Source organism: Doryrhamphus excisus, chromosome 19, assembly GCF_030265055.1.
Source record: "Doryrhamphus excisus isolate RoL2022-K1 chromosome 19, RoL_Dexc_1.0, whole genome shotgun sequence".
Lineage (NCBI taxonomy): Eukaryota > Metazoa > Chordata > Actinopteri > Syngnathiformes > Syngnathidae > Doryrhamphus > Doryrhamphus excisus.
The window spans coordinates 8,952,902-8,969,741 of record NC_080484.1 but is presented as its reverse complement, the minus strand read 5'-3'; the positions used below and the strand labels follow the sequence as shown (position 1 = coordinate 8,969,741).

At 43.0% G+C, this 16,840-nt stretch overlaps 2 protein-coding genes across 5 annotated transcripts in view; both read right to left on the bottom strand.

Annotated features, from left to right (window-relative positions):
- Positions 1-617: 617 nt before the first annotated feature.
- Positions 618-4,644, bottom strand: efhc1 (EF-hand domain (C-terminal) containing 1). Its single transcript, XM_058056962.1, has 9 exons — positions 4,261-4,644; positions 2,830-3,105; positions 2,477-2,764; positions 2,254-2,403; positions 1,977-2,169; positions 1,684-1,910; positions 1,226-1,598; positions 1,015-1,136; positions 618-926 (listed from the first exon to the last, which is right to left on the bottom strand). Exons 1-9 carry the CDS (start codon positions 4,324-4,326, stop codon positions 921-923), a joined length of 1,701 nt encoding a protein of 566 aa, XP_057912945.1. The 5' UTR covers positions 4,327-4,644; the 3' UTR covers positions 618-920.
- A 251-nt stretch (positions 4,645-4,895) lies between these two features.
- LOC131107309 (protein eva-1 homolog A) overlaps positions 4,896-16,840 on the bottom strand; it is a 60,660-nt gene continuing 48,715 nt past the window's right edge. For 2 of the 4 annotated variants that reach the window (XM_058057210.1, XM_058057213.1), the window contains 3 exons: positions 8,738-8,872; positions 6,742-6,921; positions 4,896-6,395 (listed from right to left, as the gene is read on the bottom strand). In XM_058057210.1, coding sequence (XP_057913193.1) covers positions 6,016-6,395; positions 6,742-6,921; positions 8,738-8,872 — 695 coding nt within the window. In that variant the 3' untranslated portion in view covers positions 4,896-6,015. Of the gene's footprint in view, positions 6,396-6,741; positions 6,922-8,737; positions 8,873-11,591; positions 12,548-14,622; positions 15,244-16,840 lie in introns of those variants that run through there. The other 2 variants (XM_058057212.1, XM_058057211.1) reach the window with 2 other exon arrangements.

Here is a 16,840-nt window from a genome sequence, read left to right as displayed (position 1 = left end):
AGGATATAGGAAAATAGTACATGAATTATCAAGTAATGTTATAACAGGGTTAAAGTAGCTACATTGCAGACAAGCGGGCGTGAGGTGGGGTACTCCCTGGACTGGTCGCCAGCCAATCACAGGGCACATATAGACAAACAACCATTCACACTCACAGTCATACCTATGGACAATTTGGAGTTGCCAATTAACCTAACATGTTTTTGGAATGTGGGAGGAAACCGGAGTACCCGGAGAAAAGCCGCGCATGCATGGGGAGAACATGCAAACTCCACACAGAGATGGCAGACGGTGGAATTGAACTCGGGTCTCCTTGCTGTGAGGCCTGTGCGCTAACCACCGTGCAGCCAAGTTGGGATATTATTCAAAAAAATGTCAAAAAAGTATTATGTTTATGTTTATATAATACAAGTATTATGTATTAATATTATGAGAAAGCAGATATAATGAGAAGGAAAATACATCTGGACAAGATTTAAAAAACGTCAATGGCCAATAAATGCATTGTGAGAAAAAAGTGTAAAGTGTTCAGAGAATAAAGTTGTAATATTATGAGAAAAATCATAATGCTATGACAAAACACTTACAATACTATGAGAGAAAAGCAGTACAATAAGTCATATTAGGAGGACAATTTTAATAAAAAAGACTTAAGTGAAACTTGTATAAAAATATAACTAAAAATATCCTAAAAAGGTATTTGTGCATGTGGTAGAAGTTTTAGGAAAAATGTCATAAAATTACCATGACTATATTTATTAATAGTAATAATAATAATAATAATTTTGTTCGTAATTTTTCTTTGCAGTGTGGCCAAACATGAAAAAATACTTCCCATAATCAAAGTCCGTTGGGTTTTTTCTTTAGTGTGCATCCCTTAAGTCCTTCCTGGTCCAAATTGGGCTTGACATCATTCTGTGTTATGCCTGCCTCACAAAGAAAACACAAACATAGTGAGCTGTTTTCATTCTTTTCATGCTGGATTGTACCATTGTGTTAAGCTGTCGTGTTAACCTCGGTCCCTAACTTCTGGCGTAACGTATCAAGCGTCTCCAAGGGAATCTGGCTGGGGTTGGTCTCCATGTATTTCAACACGTAAAGGTCGGCGTCAATCAGTACAAAGCGGTGGCCAAAAACTGCAAAGTGCGAAGAGAAATGCATTTGTGGTGGATCCTCACCTGGAAGACTTTGTGTGAGTGCAAGTGTGTGTGTGTGTGTCTTTCACCATCAACAGTAGCTCCAATAGAGAAGTCTGCCGGCGAGTAGAACTCGGGATTGTCCACAGGAGAATTTGGCTTAGGAACACGTGTCCTTTTCAGGAATCCTCCACCAATGAAACCAGAGTTGTTTTGGGGATTCTCATAAATACTGATGGTGTCATTGGACAGATAATAGGACAGAATGAAACGTCTGTCTGCATTTCTGGTTTTAGAATCCGAGGCGTCCTTGGGCGTCACCAATCGGACACTGTAGCGCAACACTTTGTTTCCATTCTCCAGCATCTTTATCACGTTCTTTCTGGGAGGTGCGGGTATTAGAGATAAACAACTCTGGAGAGAATCTTCTAGCGATCCAAAGCCATTATAGGGGGGAATCTCCTGGAAACGAGATTAAAAAAGTGTGAGGGACTTGGGGAGAGCCGATGTGGCCAAAGACGTGACTATAATCCTGCAGATGTCTCACCTTCTTCATGCCCTCAAACTTGCCCATCTTCCTGGGTACTTCTATGCTTTTTATGTTGATTTCAGGGTGATTCGTCTGGTAATATTCTTTCGTGAAGTCATCGCAGTCATACAACAGGAAACGCCGTCCCATTATCGTGACCATTTCACCGACCCGGAAGTCTGTTGGGGAGAAGAACTCTTCCACTTCCTCATTGGAATCCTCCATCACACAGCTGGGGAACTGGTCTGGAAAGATAAATGACAAAAGTCCAAATGATCTTTGGGGTCTGACCTACCGAAGCCGAACTTTACCGTGCCCCGGCTTCATTTTCTTGGGTATCCTCAGTCTCTGCATCAACACCGGGAATGGATATCGCCCGCTGTTGGGCTTGTGGTCCTCCCTGATCTCCACTGTATCGTTCACCAGGAAGTAGTGGATAGTAACAGGCAAGGTTTCGCCAAGCTCAGATTCCGAATCATCCCATAGGGCGAAGAAACGCAGCACCTTATCAGGAAGTGGTTACACAGAGTCAAGGAAATGTCTCTGTTTTGACAAAAAAACACAGCCATGTCATCGGGAGGGCTTTACCTTGCGATCCATATGGAGAAACTGGTACCTGCTGTCAAATTCTGAGCGTGTCGTGTATGTATGCGGAGCTTTTATCCGCTGCGAGATGTATGAATCCTCTGGCATGTCCTCGGGTTCATTCAGAATAATACCCTGGCGCTGCATAAAGTTCTGTACGTTGGGTAGACAACGTTAGATTCCAAGAATACCAAAGACAATACAAGACTGTACAGGCGTGTGGTACCTGTGTAAACAAATCACACTGTGTGATACGGTACTTCACACCGTACACTTCCATGTCAATGCCAAGGTTGAGGTCTTTCCAGTGGTAATACTTCCCAGGCTCCCTCTTAGGTAGGCGTTGCCGTTTGATCCGTTCACCCTGGAGTATTCCAGAATTGGGCACCCAGGGCTCAGTGATATTCATGGTGTCATCTGCCAGGTAATAGTAAATAACCACATGACGGACACAGCTCTTTTCTTCTCGACTGTTGATCATTTCCTCCTCAAAGTACCCTTTGAAGCAAAGCACCTGTACACACACAAGAATGCAATGACCTGAACAAACCACAGCAACAAAAATATACTCAACTATACCTTTTTGTCAAGGGTGACATAAGCTGGGATGAAAGGTGGAGGGCTCGGGTTAACGGCTACACCGGCGTTGTAGGTCAAATTGAGTAGGTCTTTGTAGTATTTTGAGTCAATGGCACCAACGGGGATGTCGGGTGTCTCATAGGAGTAGCCGCTGAGCTGTTCGTTTATCATCTGGTCCGCTAAAAGAGGCTCCAGTCCGATGCCCACCCTAGGGGCACGGGCTAACGGTATGCCCCTGGAAAATGACAACGTCTGGGGGCGGTGGAATGCAGTTTTCTGGGGAGGAAAAAGAAAACATACCACAAATGCCTCAGGTTGTGAATGGAGCAGAAAATCAGTTGTGTGAAAAAGTATACTCCTTGACATACATTCTCCCTACTAGAGCTGGAGCCTATCCCAGTCGACTCAAGGTGACAAGTGAAGTACGACTTACCTACTGCAGGAATGACCACCAATCTCCATCTACTAGGAATTGAAAGTCAGCTATATAAAACACTACACTACCTATGACGCCAGAGTGCAGTCTTTGACATGGAGTACCAGAACGCTACTACAGCGGGAACCTATTCAAGTCGGCTTTACTACACACCTCTACTGCAGGAATGACCACCATTCTCCGTATGTCAGCTATGTAAAACACAATACAATACACTTGCCAAACTGTATTGGAGCAGGAACCTACCCCAGATGACTTAAAGTGACTTGTTTTTTACTTGAACATTGCCAGGAAGTACATAATATCAGCTCTGTGAACTACAACACCAGTGTTTTCAACTTTTTTTGAGCCACGGTACGTTTTTACATTGGAACACCATTACTAAGTCTATTGGAGGAACGAGGCAATCAGCTACGTGTTGCCACACGGACGAATATTACATTGCCCTGCCAGTATTTACACCACGGACACTCGACAATGACATAATATTTGCAGAAAATGATGAATAAATGTTAATTAAAAACATATATTGTCAGCTCTGAGAACAACTACAATAATGAGCCGGAAGTGCAGTCCTTGATACGTTGTGCACACAACCTGTAGTTTATTTAGTCTATTGGCATAAACCAGTGAAAATGTTAACTTAAAAAGTTAGCTATGTGAACCTCTGATGACCCCATGAGACACATTCTGTGATTTTAGCTTTTAGTTCCATGTATTTTACCAGTGAATTATTATTTATGCATGCTTGGTGCTTTTGTAGTGTGAAACGAGCACATAAATAGAACATTCTAGAACACACGTGGATTGAAAACTGGAAAACTAGCATAGGGATGTGTAATTACAAAAAAATGCTTCCATTTGGAAATGAGGTTTAATTAGGACGAGAATACGAGAAAGAAAACGCTACCTCACTTGATAGATGCCTTAAAATGGTCTAAATGAAAGACTCGATATGAAACTAACGAGTTTCACAAGTAATCAAACATCCTTACCGTTACATCCTCGAAACAGAATCCGGGTAAGAAAGGTAACCCGTTGTTGTCCAACTTGCGTGACATGTTTCTTAGCTTGAGCAGCCGAGTGGTGAGGTTTAAGTGGAATGTTTTGTTACGAAATAGTTTGTTATTCGGACAAAATACATAATAAAATAACCCCGTTGACAGGTGTGTGATATTGCCGCTTTTATTTTGGAGCAACAGCGTCGTTTCCGGGATATGACTGCTCCTTTTTTGAGCTAAAATGCACAAGTTAAACGCTCTGCCTGCATCAGTCCCCGCGGTGTATGCAAACAAAGATGACGTTAGAGCCAGGAGGGGAAGAGAAACTGAGCTTCACTGCGACGCAGTTGTCATTTAAGACGTTTGTTTCAAACATGCTAATGCTACCACTCAAGGTTGACGTCGTCAGCGTAACCGTCACAGTTTGTGTGACGTCACTAAATGACGAAGGGCTACATTATCAGATGACACAGATTGACACACAAAAAAATCAGTATTTTCAAGTGAATTTCATCCGAAAAATGTGTTATAGATTAATAAAACAACAGCATCTGAAATTAATAGTCACAAGGAAGTGCTTTTATTGTGATGAGTCTTGCCAAGTTCCACCAGAGGGCGACCAACGATAAGACTTCCTTTCTGCAGAACAACAAGCCACTACAATAAGAATATACCTGTACAACTGTATTGAAGAAGGCAGAAGACATGCTATTTTTAAACAGTTTATTCCAAACAACGGAGTCATCTCTTGGTCTCACTTTGCCAGTAAATGGCACATTATTATTCAAATTAAATCACAAACCATTCTAAAAAATAAATGATACAGCTTAGACAGGCTTTCCCAATGTGGGTGACCCTAATATGTTCTGCGTGCTATCAAGTCAAAAATACATTTTTAATGAAAAACATTGTCATTTTATACACTTGGATCCAGGGAAGCACAAACAGAACTCGATTGTAAATAGCTTATATCATCTTGGGCAATGTGATTTCAATGTTATCTCACAGTGGTGCGAGGTTATGAATCGAGAGAAGTGTGGTCCACTTTTGCAAAACGGAATTATTTGGTATTTCTAGTCGTTAAACTAGCTTGAAAAGGCACTGCATATACTGTATCAAAAATAAGGTGAAATCACTAAAACCTCTTTGAGGCTCTTTGTATTAGAACTCTTTCAATGTAGACTTACATGATTCATAGGGTTGATTCCCCCCCCTCTTTTAGAAGGCAAAACCAAACACAGACACTAGGATTGTATCCCTGAGGCACCAGAAAACCTTTAGCCAAGTATAAAAATATCTCATAATAAACAATACATGAGAACAAACAACTATTAAATATTATAAAATAGATTTCATAAAGGTTGAGAAAAATATCTTTTGGTTTTTGTCACGGCGGAAGAGATTGTCCTGTACAAGGTCTCTGTTGGAATCCAGGTCTCGCTCCTTCAATCACCGTGAAGTCTCCACAGGCCTCTGAGGGTCCAAGGCAGCTAAAAGCAGAACAGCCCACTTCAAAAACGGCCTCCTGAGGTCAGCGGCAAGGCAGTTTAGCCTTTCACCTCTCGCATCCGGTGGAGAGGCGAGTTTGCCGTGAGAGACTCTGGTGCAGATGGGTTCTATGTTATGGTACCCAAAGGAGAAGGCTGAAGACCACAGAGGGAATTCTAGCCTTTCAAGTCTGCAGGTGGACAGGTGTGAGCGACCCACTGTAAATCAAGTTCAAGTAAGCTTTCCGTCCAAAGCAAGTCATCAGTAATACCGATTGAGACTCCGCGTTCCGGGGATGTCGGGCTGCCCGTTCATCCATATCTCTCTGATGATCCGCTCCCTCTCCTCGAGCCGCTGCGCTCGCTCTAGCTCCTCTGCAGACGTAAACACGTTCATGTTGAGTGTACGCTCGAAGCGCCGGTGCCGCCGCGCTGACAGATCCGAAGTGGTTTCCCAGTCGGAGTCCGAGTCGCTGGAATCGGAGGACGAGTCGGCGGGGCGTGTTCGTTTTTTGGCCGGGGGCCTCTGGCGGGGCTGGCAGTCCGTGCGCCAGGAGATCTGGACTACTAGGGCGAAGAGGGTGAGGAAGAGGCCCAGACAGACACCGCAGACGAAGAAGAGAGCTGCCCTCTCTGGGTGGTCTGTTGAAGAGATAACGACCAAGAAGGTCAGTCATGTGTTTCCTTTTGTTTCATATCAAATATTCCACAATAGTGTCTGCTTCACTGGACCTTTAGCTCATATGACTTATTGCTGTGACTTTGGCTACCCATCTTTTTCAAGGTCCTCAGTCAATAAACATTGTCAGACTGCAATACAAAATATTTTGGCTGTGGTGTGTGAGTGACAGGAGGAAAAGATTGATGGGATGACACAAAAAAGTGATACTACTGTAGTTTTATATTGGGGTTCCATACAACAGATGTTGCTGTATCATCAACCATAGCACACAACACAAGAGAAAATATGACACCAACAAGGTCCTACTTGATGCGTATGTGTAGGCTGCCAGCGCATTGCTAATGAGGGCCATGCTGGAGCTGGAAGTGGAGTTGAGAATAGGATTCATCTCCGGGGGCCTCAACGACGCAGTCTCCCCCGCCCCTCCTCTTCCGACCTCGGGATACCTCTCCTGGTTGGAGCTGGTCTCTCTGGTGCGCTTCCGATCTGCAATGGGTGGAAAATGTCAGGAACTGAGAGGAGACGAGTGGGAGGTTCACAGGATGTGGAATCTGTGTTGTTGAATTCAGTGGGACTCAGTCATTGCATTTAGCATTTACAGTTAAGCGTGTGCAGTGTTTCTCAGTATTTGAGTCATCCGCTGCGTCTCATGTGGGTACGGTTTATTACCGACATGTATCCTCCCACCCCTCTTATAACCCCTTTTTAGGTGGGCTCTTATAACAGTTGTACCTTTAACCCCATAAATAAGCAATGCCTCACATACATAAACCAAACATAAAGTGATAAGAGTCTAAATGATGTCCCGATAGAATAATTCGAATCACTTGTGATGACGTGTTTGTCATTGTGGTTGAGCATTATTTAGTGAAATGTCACACAAAAGTGTTAGACTTCATATCTGATGAACATGGTTTAGACTGGAATGGCTCACGGAATGGCTAAATGTTTCCACCTGGACCCACTACTGCATTGTAGAACCCCCCCCCCCCCCCCCCCCAAAAAAAAAACAAAACAAAACAAACAAAAAAAAAACACAACCACACTCATAAAAGCTAGCCAAAAATAAACTATGAACAGGTAAAACGAATTATGGATCATTATCATCCTCATTTGGTTGGCTGGTGTTGACAATGTAAGGAAAGAGTGAAAAGTTAAAGTTATTCTAAAACTAATATGAACAAGTCTTGGAATCTTACTCCAATAAATTAAGTTCAGGCAACTAGTTCCGAGGGTAAAAATTCACTGCTAAAGAATAATCCTATTCCAGGCAGGATGAACGGCAATTGTATGAATTGACGGACCCCTCTGGAACACCTCTAAGATGCTCCCAGGATGGATACGGGGAACTTCATTGATGGCTAACTTTGATTTTTCCCGGATTCTTCTCCTCTCAGAATTGATCATACATTTATAGTCCATGCTCATGAATTTTCAAGCCATGCAGAATATTGTGTTTTTACTAGGGCTGTCAAGCAATTAAAATAGTAGATTGTGATTAATAATGATTAATCAAGTTCTGAGTTAACTCAAAATTAATCACATTTAATCGCAGGGGGAAGTGGGTGAAATCTCTTTGTGGTAAACAATTTGATATACAACTACAACGATAATTACATAAAATTTTATGTAAAGGGATATCAATTTTCGGAACAATGGGTCATTATTTAAAAAAATACAATCAGAAAGGAATACGTCAGACATACGCTTTCATCGTTTTGAGAAAACATGTTTGTATATCAAGAAGTCTTTTCATCCAAAAGACAAAGACAAGATCAGGAATGTAGATTTTTTAACAACTGTGTCACGTTCCACCCTGACATATTTCATTCAGTATCACTCGATCAAAGATGGAAACTGGTTTTTCCAGATGAGCTGGAAATGTTTTTTTTTGAAAGAGGTTCCAAGGAGGTGAAGGCCAAGTCGAGCACGAGGGACTGTCAGCACTGATGCAAACACCCTCATTTGCTGCCCTATTCTCCTCGTAGCTGAGCAGAGTAATTAGTGCTCTGGCTGCATGAATACATCTTTGTTCAAGTCTCCTGCTTTCGCTCTCTTCATTGCTCTTGCCATGTCTCCGCCTTCTTTCTGGGAGTTTGCCTGACTGATTTAGACTGTGGTCACATGTAAGTGCATCCACTGACTTAGCATATTTTAAGGCCGGTGATCATACAGTATATGGGACAGCGAGAATCCATATGGAAGCAGTTGAACCTCCATGATTTAAATATACAGTACATACATGCCCTGATTTAGGGACCGCTTAACTGCTCTCTGTGGTGCAGTGTGCAGTTTCGCTCACCTGGAACTACGTTGGGGCGTTTGACCGAGGTCCCCTGAGGAGGGCTGTCTCCCACTACGTTGGGGTCATGGGAGTTGGACGGGGAGGAGTACACGGGCGGCCTGGAGCTTTGTTCCTGCAGCAACTTCTTTGGGACTTCACATAGAAGGAAGAAGAGGAAGTAAGAAAATGACAAAAAAATCAATAATATACATATACAATGCGAAGAATATGTATTGTTTTGTCTTCAAAAGTGTACTATGAGAAAGTTCTGTGAAAAAAAAAAAAATGAAATATTAAAGACTAAAAATTCAGTTTTGTTAGGCCCGTCGTGGTGTAGTGGTTAGCATTAGCATTTGGAGTGGACGCCCGGGGTTTGAATCTCCACTAGTAAGCATCATTGTATTCCTCAGGAAGGGCTCAAGCCAAATCACTATGAGGATCAAAAAGATCCGCTGTGGTGACTCTGTAATCAAGAAAAATAAACAAACAAAGAAGAATAAATGTGCACATTTCAAAAATTTGGGTTGGGTTGAAGTTATAATGTTACCATAAGAAAGTAAAAAGTTCTCATTGGGAGTGACCAGGATGGATAGGATCAGGAAGGAGTACATCAGAGGGACATTACATGTTAGAAGCCTTGGATATAAAGTCAGTTATCGGCCAGACTGAGATGGTTGGGACATGTCTAGAGGAGAGATAGTAAATATATTGGTAGAAGGATGCTGCCAGGTAGGAGGCGTAGAGGAAGACCAATGAGGAGGTTTACGGATGTAGTGAAGGAGGACATGAGAGAGACAGATGCAGAAGACAGGTTTGAATGGAAAAGATTGATGTGCTGTGGCGACCCCTGAAGGGAAAAGCCCAAAGTGAAAGAAGACGAATAAGAAAGTAAAAATATTATTAGAATAAAGACATAATATTAAGAGACAAACATGGTGACCAAGTGATGTGACATCGAGCAGCCTTGAGCTAATCCCCACACTGATTCTTCCAATTTCGTCTTTGCCTAGTCTCAGCTTTCCAAAAAACAAAATCGACCACCCCTAAAGCGGAATAGGCGCAGGATGTGTGGTGTGGGCTGCCTGATTTTCAGCCTGCCTGCCAAATCCGGTGAATTATGATTCCTGATTCATCAACATTGAGTAAACCCCAAACATGCTGACTCACAAACTGTGTTTTTCATTAAAAATAGATTCACTTGTTGACATTCTCAAGGAATGCTCTCATTCACTTTCACATTCAAGGTCTTTAACCTTGCACTCTATTTCCCGAACCCCCACATCCTGGAAACCTTACAGTGGCGAGTGAGTCAGGGAGTCTGCACTCGCACCATTATTGGGGAGGGGGCTATACATTCCTACCATGCTCATGTATGACTTTGGCAAACCCGGGCTGTACTCCGGTTTGTGTGCACCTTTAGATGAATGGTTACACCTCCATACATCAACATGGACAAAGAAATGGCCAATGAAATGAAGACAAATCAGCCGCTTGCTGACATACGTCGTGCTTGCAGTCAAGCATGTGTGTGATATTAATACTAAAACAACACGAAGGTCACATACATCGCTGTCAAAAAACGGCTTTAGAAATGATATTCCTAGACGAGCCGACCAATAAGAAGTCATTTCTTTTTAGCCACTAAATGGTCAATGAGCTCCTATGCAACACATAATGACTAATATCAACTGAATCAAAACAAGCTAACCTTTTACCTTTCATTGTCAGACCTGGGTGACAGATGCTAATAATAATGGGTGGGAGTAGCAGTCACAGGGTCCAGTTTGGGGGCCTTAGAATCCTGTTTCTGCTGTTCACAGACGATGTGGTCCTGGTGACCTCATCAGGCTGTGACCTTCAGAGCTTACTGGGACGGTTTGCAGCTGAGTGTGAAGCTTTTGGGATGAGACTACAAATCTGAGGCCGAGGTTCTCAGTCAGAAAAGGGTGGTCTTGCCCCAGGAGTCTTGGGATCATGTTCACGATTGAGGGAAGGCTGGAGCACTGCGGTCGCTGTACCAAACCGTCATGGTGAAGCGAGAGCTTAACAAGCTATGAATTTATTGGTCGATCTATGTGACAACCCTCACGCAAGGTCATGAGCTTTGGGGTCGTGACTGAAAGAACAAGCGCCCAAAAGGAGGGTTTCCTCTGTAGGGTGGCTGGACTCACCCTAAAAGATAGGGTGAGGAGCTTGGTCATCCGGGAAGAGCCAGTTAAGGTGGCTGGGGCATCGAGTCAGGATGCCTCCTGGTCAGGAGGAGGCCCTGGGGCAGACCTTGTACACACTGGAGGTATCACATGTCCTCCCAGTAAAGCTGGAAGGGGCTGGATGTATCAGGCATGTACCAGACCTTCGCCTGCCTCTTCCAAGCATGCTGAGGACCAGAGAACTGTATCACGCTTGAGTACAGTCAGGTAAGTTACACGTTCAAGAAACATATTTCCTCACGTTTCTGTAATGTGGCTGAACTGCACAATCTGTCAAAAAAAAAAAAACCCTCAAGAATCTGTTCACCCAGAATTGGTTGGAACCCACTAAATCAACAACTCCACCAAAATGGAGGTGAAAAAGGCAGCTTTGACATGCTAATCACGTCTCCTCAAACTCCCCTGGACCCCCTTGTGCTACCACGCTGCAACCGTCACCCACACCACACCCTGATTACAGCCTTCTGATTGGCCCTAATTGGCTGCACATGTGGCCCAGGGTCACAGCTACGTACGAGACGTCATGACCCACACACACTTTTTCCTCTACACACACGTCAAAACATATGACACCAACCGTAAAACATGCATGTTGAGTTTCTCTTTGAAATAATCGTCAAGAAAACATGTGGAAAACACAAGATCAGGGTGCTTGGACGTACCCAACTTGGTCGCAGCAGCAGTCCTGAATGACCATTGCGCGCGAAGATACGAGGTGGGAAAAGAACGTTCATAACAATGGGTCGTGTTTACATTGGCAGAGCTCTGCTTTGTTTTCATTGGGCTCTCTCTCTCTGTGTGAACCAGTGTGTGTATATGTGTGTGTGTGTGTGTGTGACTGCGGTCCATGTGCTGACCAGTGCAGAACACATTTTGGACAAAGCCCTTGTAAGCCAGTGGGGATATAGTGAAATATTAAACCAGCCTAAATCTGAAATGAGATCAGACCAAGGCCAAGGAATTAAACTCACTTTAGCCAATATATACACACTACAGGGGAGGAAATATTATGTAGCAGTGAACCTTTTCATATTGATGTCAATACACCCAACAAGATAACCCATCCACCTCACAGGTATAGCATATAAAGATGGTAATTAGACAGCATGATTATTACCCTGGCTACAATAAAAGGCTTCTCCAAAGTTTTGACTGTAATGTTATGACTGCAGTCAGGTTGAGACCCCGATAAGGTGGTCATATACTACTGATTATTCTGATATTTGGCCATAATAAGTTATATATCTAATTCTATGGTTATGATCACACTTTTTTTTTTCTTAGGCATCACTGGTACAGAATATAAATATAGTTGTGGGGTAGCTGACGTCAAGCATGATATCATTTTCTTTAATGGTGCTTCAATGTTGAAGGTCCAGTGAACTTTATTGCAATTTAATGTTTTTTTTTCGCTGTAAAAATAAATTGAGTTGGCATTCGACGCAACATGTGCTTTCAATCAGCAAACACAGCCGGTGCCAACTTAATGTGCAATATTAAAGTGCTTTCTGTGGACCGACATTATAACACACGCAGTTCAAATCTCTATTTATGGACACACTTGACTCACTAAATATGTTTTATTGCATATTTGTCTGGTTTTTGTCCAAGGCCCACCCACCAATCATGCAACCCCCCAATGGGTGAAGGGTGCAGTAGCTCAAGGTATCTCCAGCAATCCCTCCTGCACCTCAACCCCCATTGAAATCCTTCTAACAGCATCCAGCTGACAGCAGTACTTTTGTGTACACAAGATGGTATGTATTTGATATATAAACAAGATGGCGCATTGTTGTAGCGGAGGATAGCATCATTAAATGACCTCAGCCAAGTAGACATAAACATCACATTCTGAAAGTATGAGTTTCTGCAGAGAAGCCAAACATTTTTTGTGTTTTGTTTGCGTTCATGAGTATGTGTGTGCACTTTAGAACACAAGGGGAGGGTATAGCTGTGGCTTTGAAAGTCCAAACCAATTAAATCTTGGTTCTGTCTCCCAAAGTGCTATAAATGTTTCTAATTTATTCACCATATCCAAGACAGCCATACATCTCAAACATAATCATTTCCATTTTCGTGTGGCCATGGAAACATGGTTTTGCCTATTTCAGCTGACGGAAACAGCATAATGTATACCCTCAACCATACCGAACACCATTAAAAAGCATCTGCAGACACTGAATGTAAATACACAGTGCAAGGGGACTTTAATATATAAAAGCCACAATTAGAATGTTCCATCCTGGACAACTGCCACCAAGCAAAGCCCTTAATTCACCCTGCAGGAAATGATCTGACGCTGTTGGCAGGAAAGAAAGGAAGTTATTGACGGTGATTAGTTGTAAATGCATGGAGAAGAATCTCGGAAAAACTGTCTTTTTCATGCAGAGGGCTGAACTTTGTTGAGTAAGGCAGCCAGACCAAGAGTCATTATGATACGGGGACCCCAAAAATGCAAACAAAGAAAGCGGATCAGTGTAAAAGCATCCCCCAGTCAAATGGATGAGGGTCCAGGAATGGGAGAAGATGCAGCCTATATTTAGAGACTGCATTATTTACTTTAATGGTCAACAAACCTCCCTCTGTCGACAGATCTACCAAAACAATGAACACATACACACCCTTACACAGCATGAGCGCTCTCACTTTACCACAATCATCACTCCTGCTCCAGAATCCTCAGCTGTTTTGGCTATCTAAACACTCCTCAAACACCATACACTTGCAAAAACACACAAATAGCTGGAGTCATTAATGGCGATGCAGACGAAAATAGTTGCATTGCTGACAGTGGGCGCTCATAACAATCGGTGACAAAACCACTCAGCTGTGCGGCCTGACCTCACAAAACAACCAAAATCACTATATGTCCTGTATTTTCCCACAGGACTACAATCAAACTGTGGCTATGGATTCTGTGCCTTCTCAGTTGCATAATTAGCCATTTGTCACCGTTTGTTATGAAAAACATTCATGTACTTTTGCAGTAGACCAGGGAGGTTTTCCGAAAAATAAGAGAAAATACAGGAAACGCAGAAGTTCATTCATTCATTTTCTATACCGCTTATCCTCAAGAGGGTCATGGGCATGCTGGAGCCTATCCCAGAGAGGCGGGGCACACATCAGCCAATCACAAGGCACATATAGACGAACAACCATTCACACTCACATTCATACCTATGGACAATTTGGAGTAACCTAGCATGTTTTTGGAGTACCCGGAGAAAACTCACGCATGCACAGGGAGAACCCCACACACAGATGCCGGAGCGGGGAATTGAACCCAGGTCTCCAAGCTGTGTGGCCTGCACGTTAACCACCGTGCAGCTGAAGGCAGAAGTTTCAAAGTAAAAAGCTTCAGGTTTCAAACATAGATAATCCGTAAAAAAGGTAGCATGGATTAACATTCATTGTTTCCTTTTGCTCTGACGGACTGGACATGGACTGGTGTTGATGTAGACCAGGTTTTCCCAATGTTTGGTGACCCACTGTGGATTGCGATTCCATTTTTATCAGGTAACCAATCTTATTCTATTCGTATTCTACTGCATTGCTCATCAAGATGCCAAAGTAAAGGTGGTTCATGTCAGTTGTAATAATATTGTAATAATTTGGCATTTACGAGCTCCAATCGAAAAGGTTCTTTGTGGGGACGATGATATCCCACGATTAACATCTGGACCTGTGTCGCACCTGTTTGTGGATTTACGATGTCACCGTTCACCATCAAACTTGAGACAAGGGCAGATGTCAAACTCGGTGAGGAAATTAGCAACAGAGAGCCTTTGGGGAGGCTATAAAAAGAAGAAGGGTGGAATTTGAGGTTGAAGGGGTGCAGGAATACAATGGAGGATGTAACAAAACATAGCAAGGACCCAATTACAGCACAGACCCATGATACCAATACAGCACATTGCCAAGTCTTATGGTCTTTTTTGATGCAGAAGATAAAGGCGAGGCATTCCAGAGAAAAAAAACCAAATTTTCCACTCTTCAGTCTTTGACCCTGAAAGTCCCGTGGCCCAGGAAATAGATGAAAGCTGCATTGCTTGTAATTCTACGTCCTTATTGAATGGATGATCTAAGCGTCAGCAAAGCCTGGCCGCTATCTAATGCGGCGATGGATCAACAAGGATGTGACTGATGCTGATTCATCACACTGGGCAGCTGGCCTAAACTCACTCTTTCATATCAGACTTATGAGGTCATGGATGGGATGCAGAGTTTAGGATTGGGGAGAGGGAGCTGCTGAGGCCATCAAATGACAGTATCTTGTGAAAATAGTCATTTGTTGTCACTAACATAGTGTCCAGAGATAAGGTCATGGCGGGTATTTACGTGACTTCAGCATTAATAGGCAGGGGCATTCAGCAAGCAAGCTCATATATTATATAGTATATCTATATATATATACATACACGTAAAGTACTATGCTATGCCATGCTATGTACTATGCTAGCCATGTTGTTTGATCTAGAGACAGTGCCACTGAGGAAAAGACAGGAAGCAGAACTGGAGCAGAGATGAGGATGCTGAGGTTCTCATTGGGAGTGACCAGGATGGATAGGATCAGGTAGGAGTAAATCAGTGGTGAGACCAGCCATGTTGTTTGGCCTAGAGACAGTGCCACTGAGGAAAAGACAGGAGATGAGGATGCTGAGGTTCTGACTGGGAGTGACCAGGATGGATAGGATCAGGTACATCAAGTACATCAGAGGGACATTACATGTTAGAAGCCTTGGAGATAAAGTCAGTTATCGGCCAGACTGAGAAGGTTGGGACATGTCCAGAGGAGAGATAGTGAATATATTGGTAGAAGGATGCTGCCAGGTAGGAGGCGTAGAGGAAGACCAAAGAGGAGGTTTATGGATGTAGTGAAGGAGGATACGAGGGGAGTTGGTGTGAGAGACAGATGCAGAAGACAGGGTTGGATGGAGGAGATTGATTAGCTGTGGCGACCCCTGAAGAGAAAAGCCCAAATAGAAAGAATAAGACTAGAATATAGTGCCATCTTTGTAATATATTGTTCTTCTTATGGAGCCCATGGAATTGTAAATTCAACCAAAAAAAAGAGGTTGTGATTATACTTCCTCTGACAGCAGTAGTTAGAGTCTAAATGTGTCTCACTGATAGGACACACTTCCATGAATAAGCTAGTTAAGGCAAAGATTCCACAGAGTAATAACATGCTCTGATAATAGATTAAGGTCATGGAAGGGTTATTTTTGCGCCCATGTGAAAGATATGTCTGCACTTCATTCTTAGCCTATTTCATGGTGGCCAACCAGGACTGCATTTGTCCCTCTTCGGCAATATTCAGTCGAGTTCATAGCATGTCAATGATATGCAATATAACAACCATAATGTGCCCCGATGGCAACAGATATATAGAGAAATGCAGAAACCTTAAGATTGAACCCTGTGGGACACCACGTAATTGTAAAACCAAACACTGACTGTGCTGGAAAATGACTTGAGTCAGTTGTTAAAAGTCTCCTTCCATATCAGATTGGTCTTGTCGGAAACGCCACAGATGACTGGAATAGATTAACCATTGTTCCCAAGTAAGGAAGATGTGGCTAGAACCAAATAACACAGCAGCATCTGTATCATTCATCGCCCTATGATTTGACGTTGGCCATCTTTAACATTTGGGTAACACTTGTCTGCCAAATGTGCATCTGGAGCCCTATCATTGTTAGCTAATTAGATGAGCCGTCAGTGACAGTCAGCCAGAGAGTAACCGGCTTATCAGACATCCCAGACATCGCCCAAGAAGTTTGGGAGTCTTGAACACGGATACATAGTTGGGAGGCGTGTTATCTTTCTTGTCGCGTGTTGACAGTGCAGGGGAGTATTAGTGGTCAGAGCTTAGCAGATGTAATGATCTGGAGTTCTAGGTTGTTCTGTC

Excerpts from the sequence above, each read along its gene's own strand:
- efhc1 (XM_058056962.1), bottom strand. The coding sequence starts at position 4,326 with ATGTCACGCAAGTTGGACAACAACGGGTTACCTTTCTTACCCGGATTC. Across the intron at positions 2,765-2,829 it reads ATGTCACCCTTGACAAAAAG|GTGCTTTGCTTCAAAGGGTA; the intron begins GTATAGTTGAGT and ends GTGTGTGTACAG. Across the intron at positions 2,404-2,476 it reads AGTGTGATTTGTTTACACAG|AACTTTATGCAGCGCCAGGG; the intron begins GTACCACACGCC and ends CCCAACGTACAG.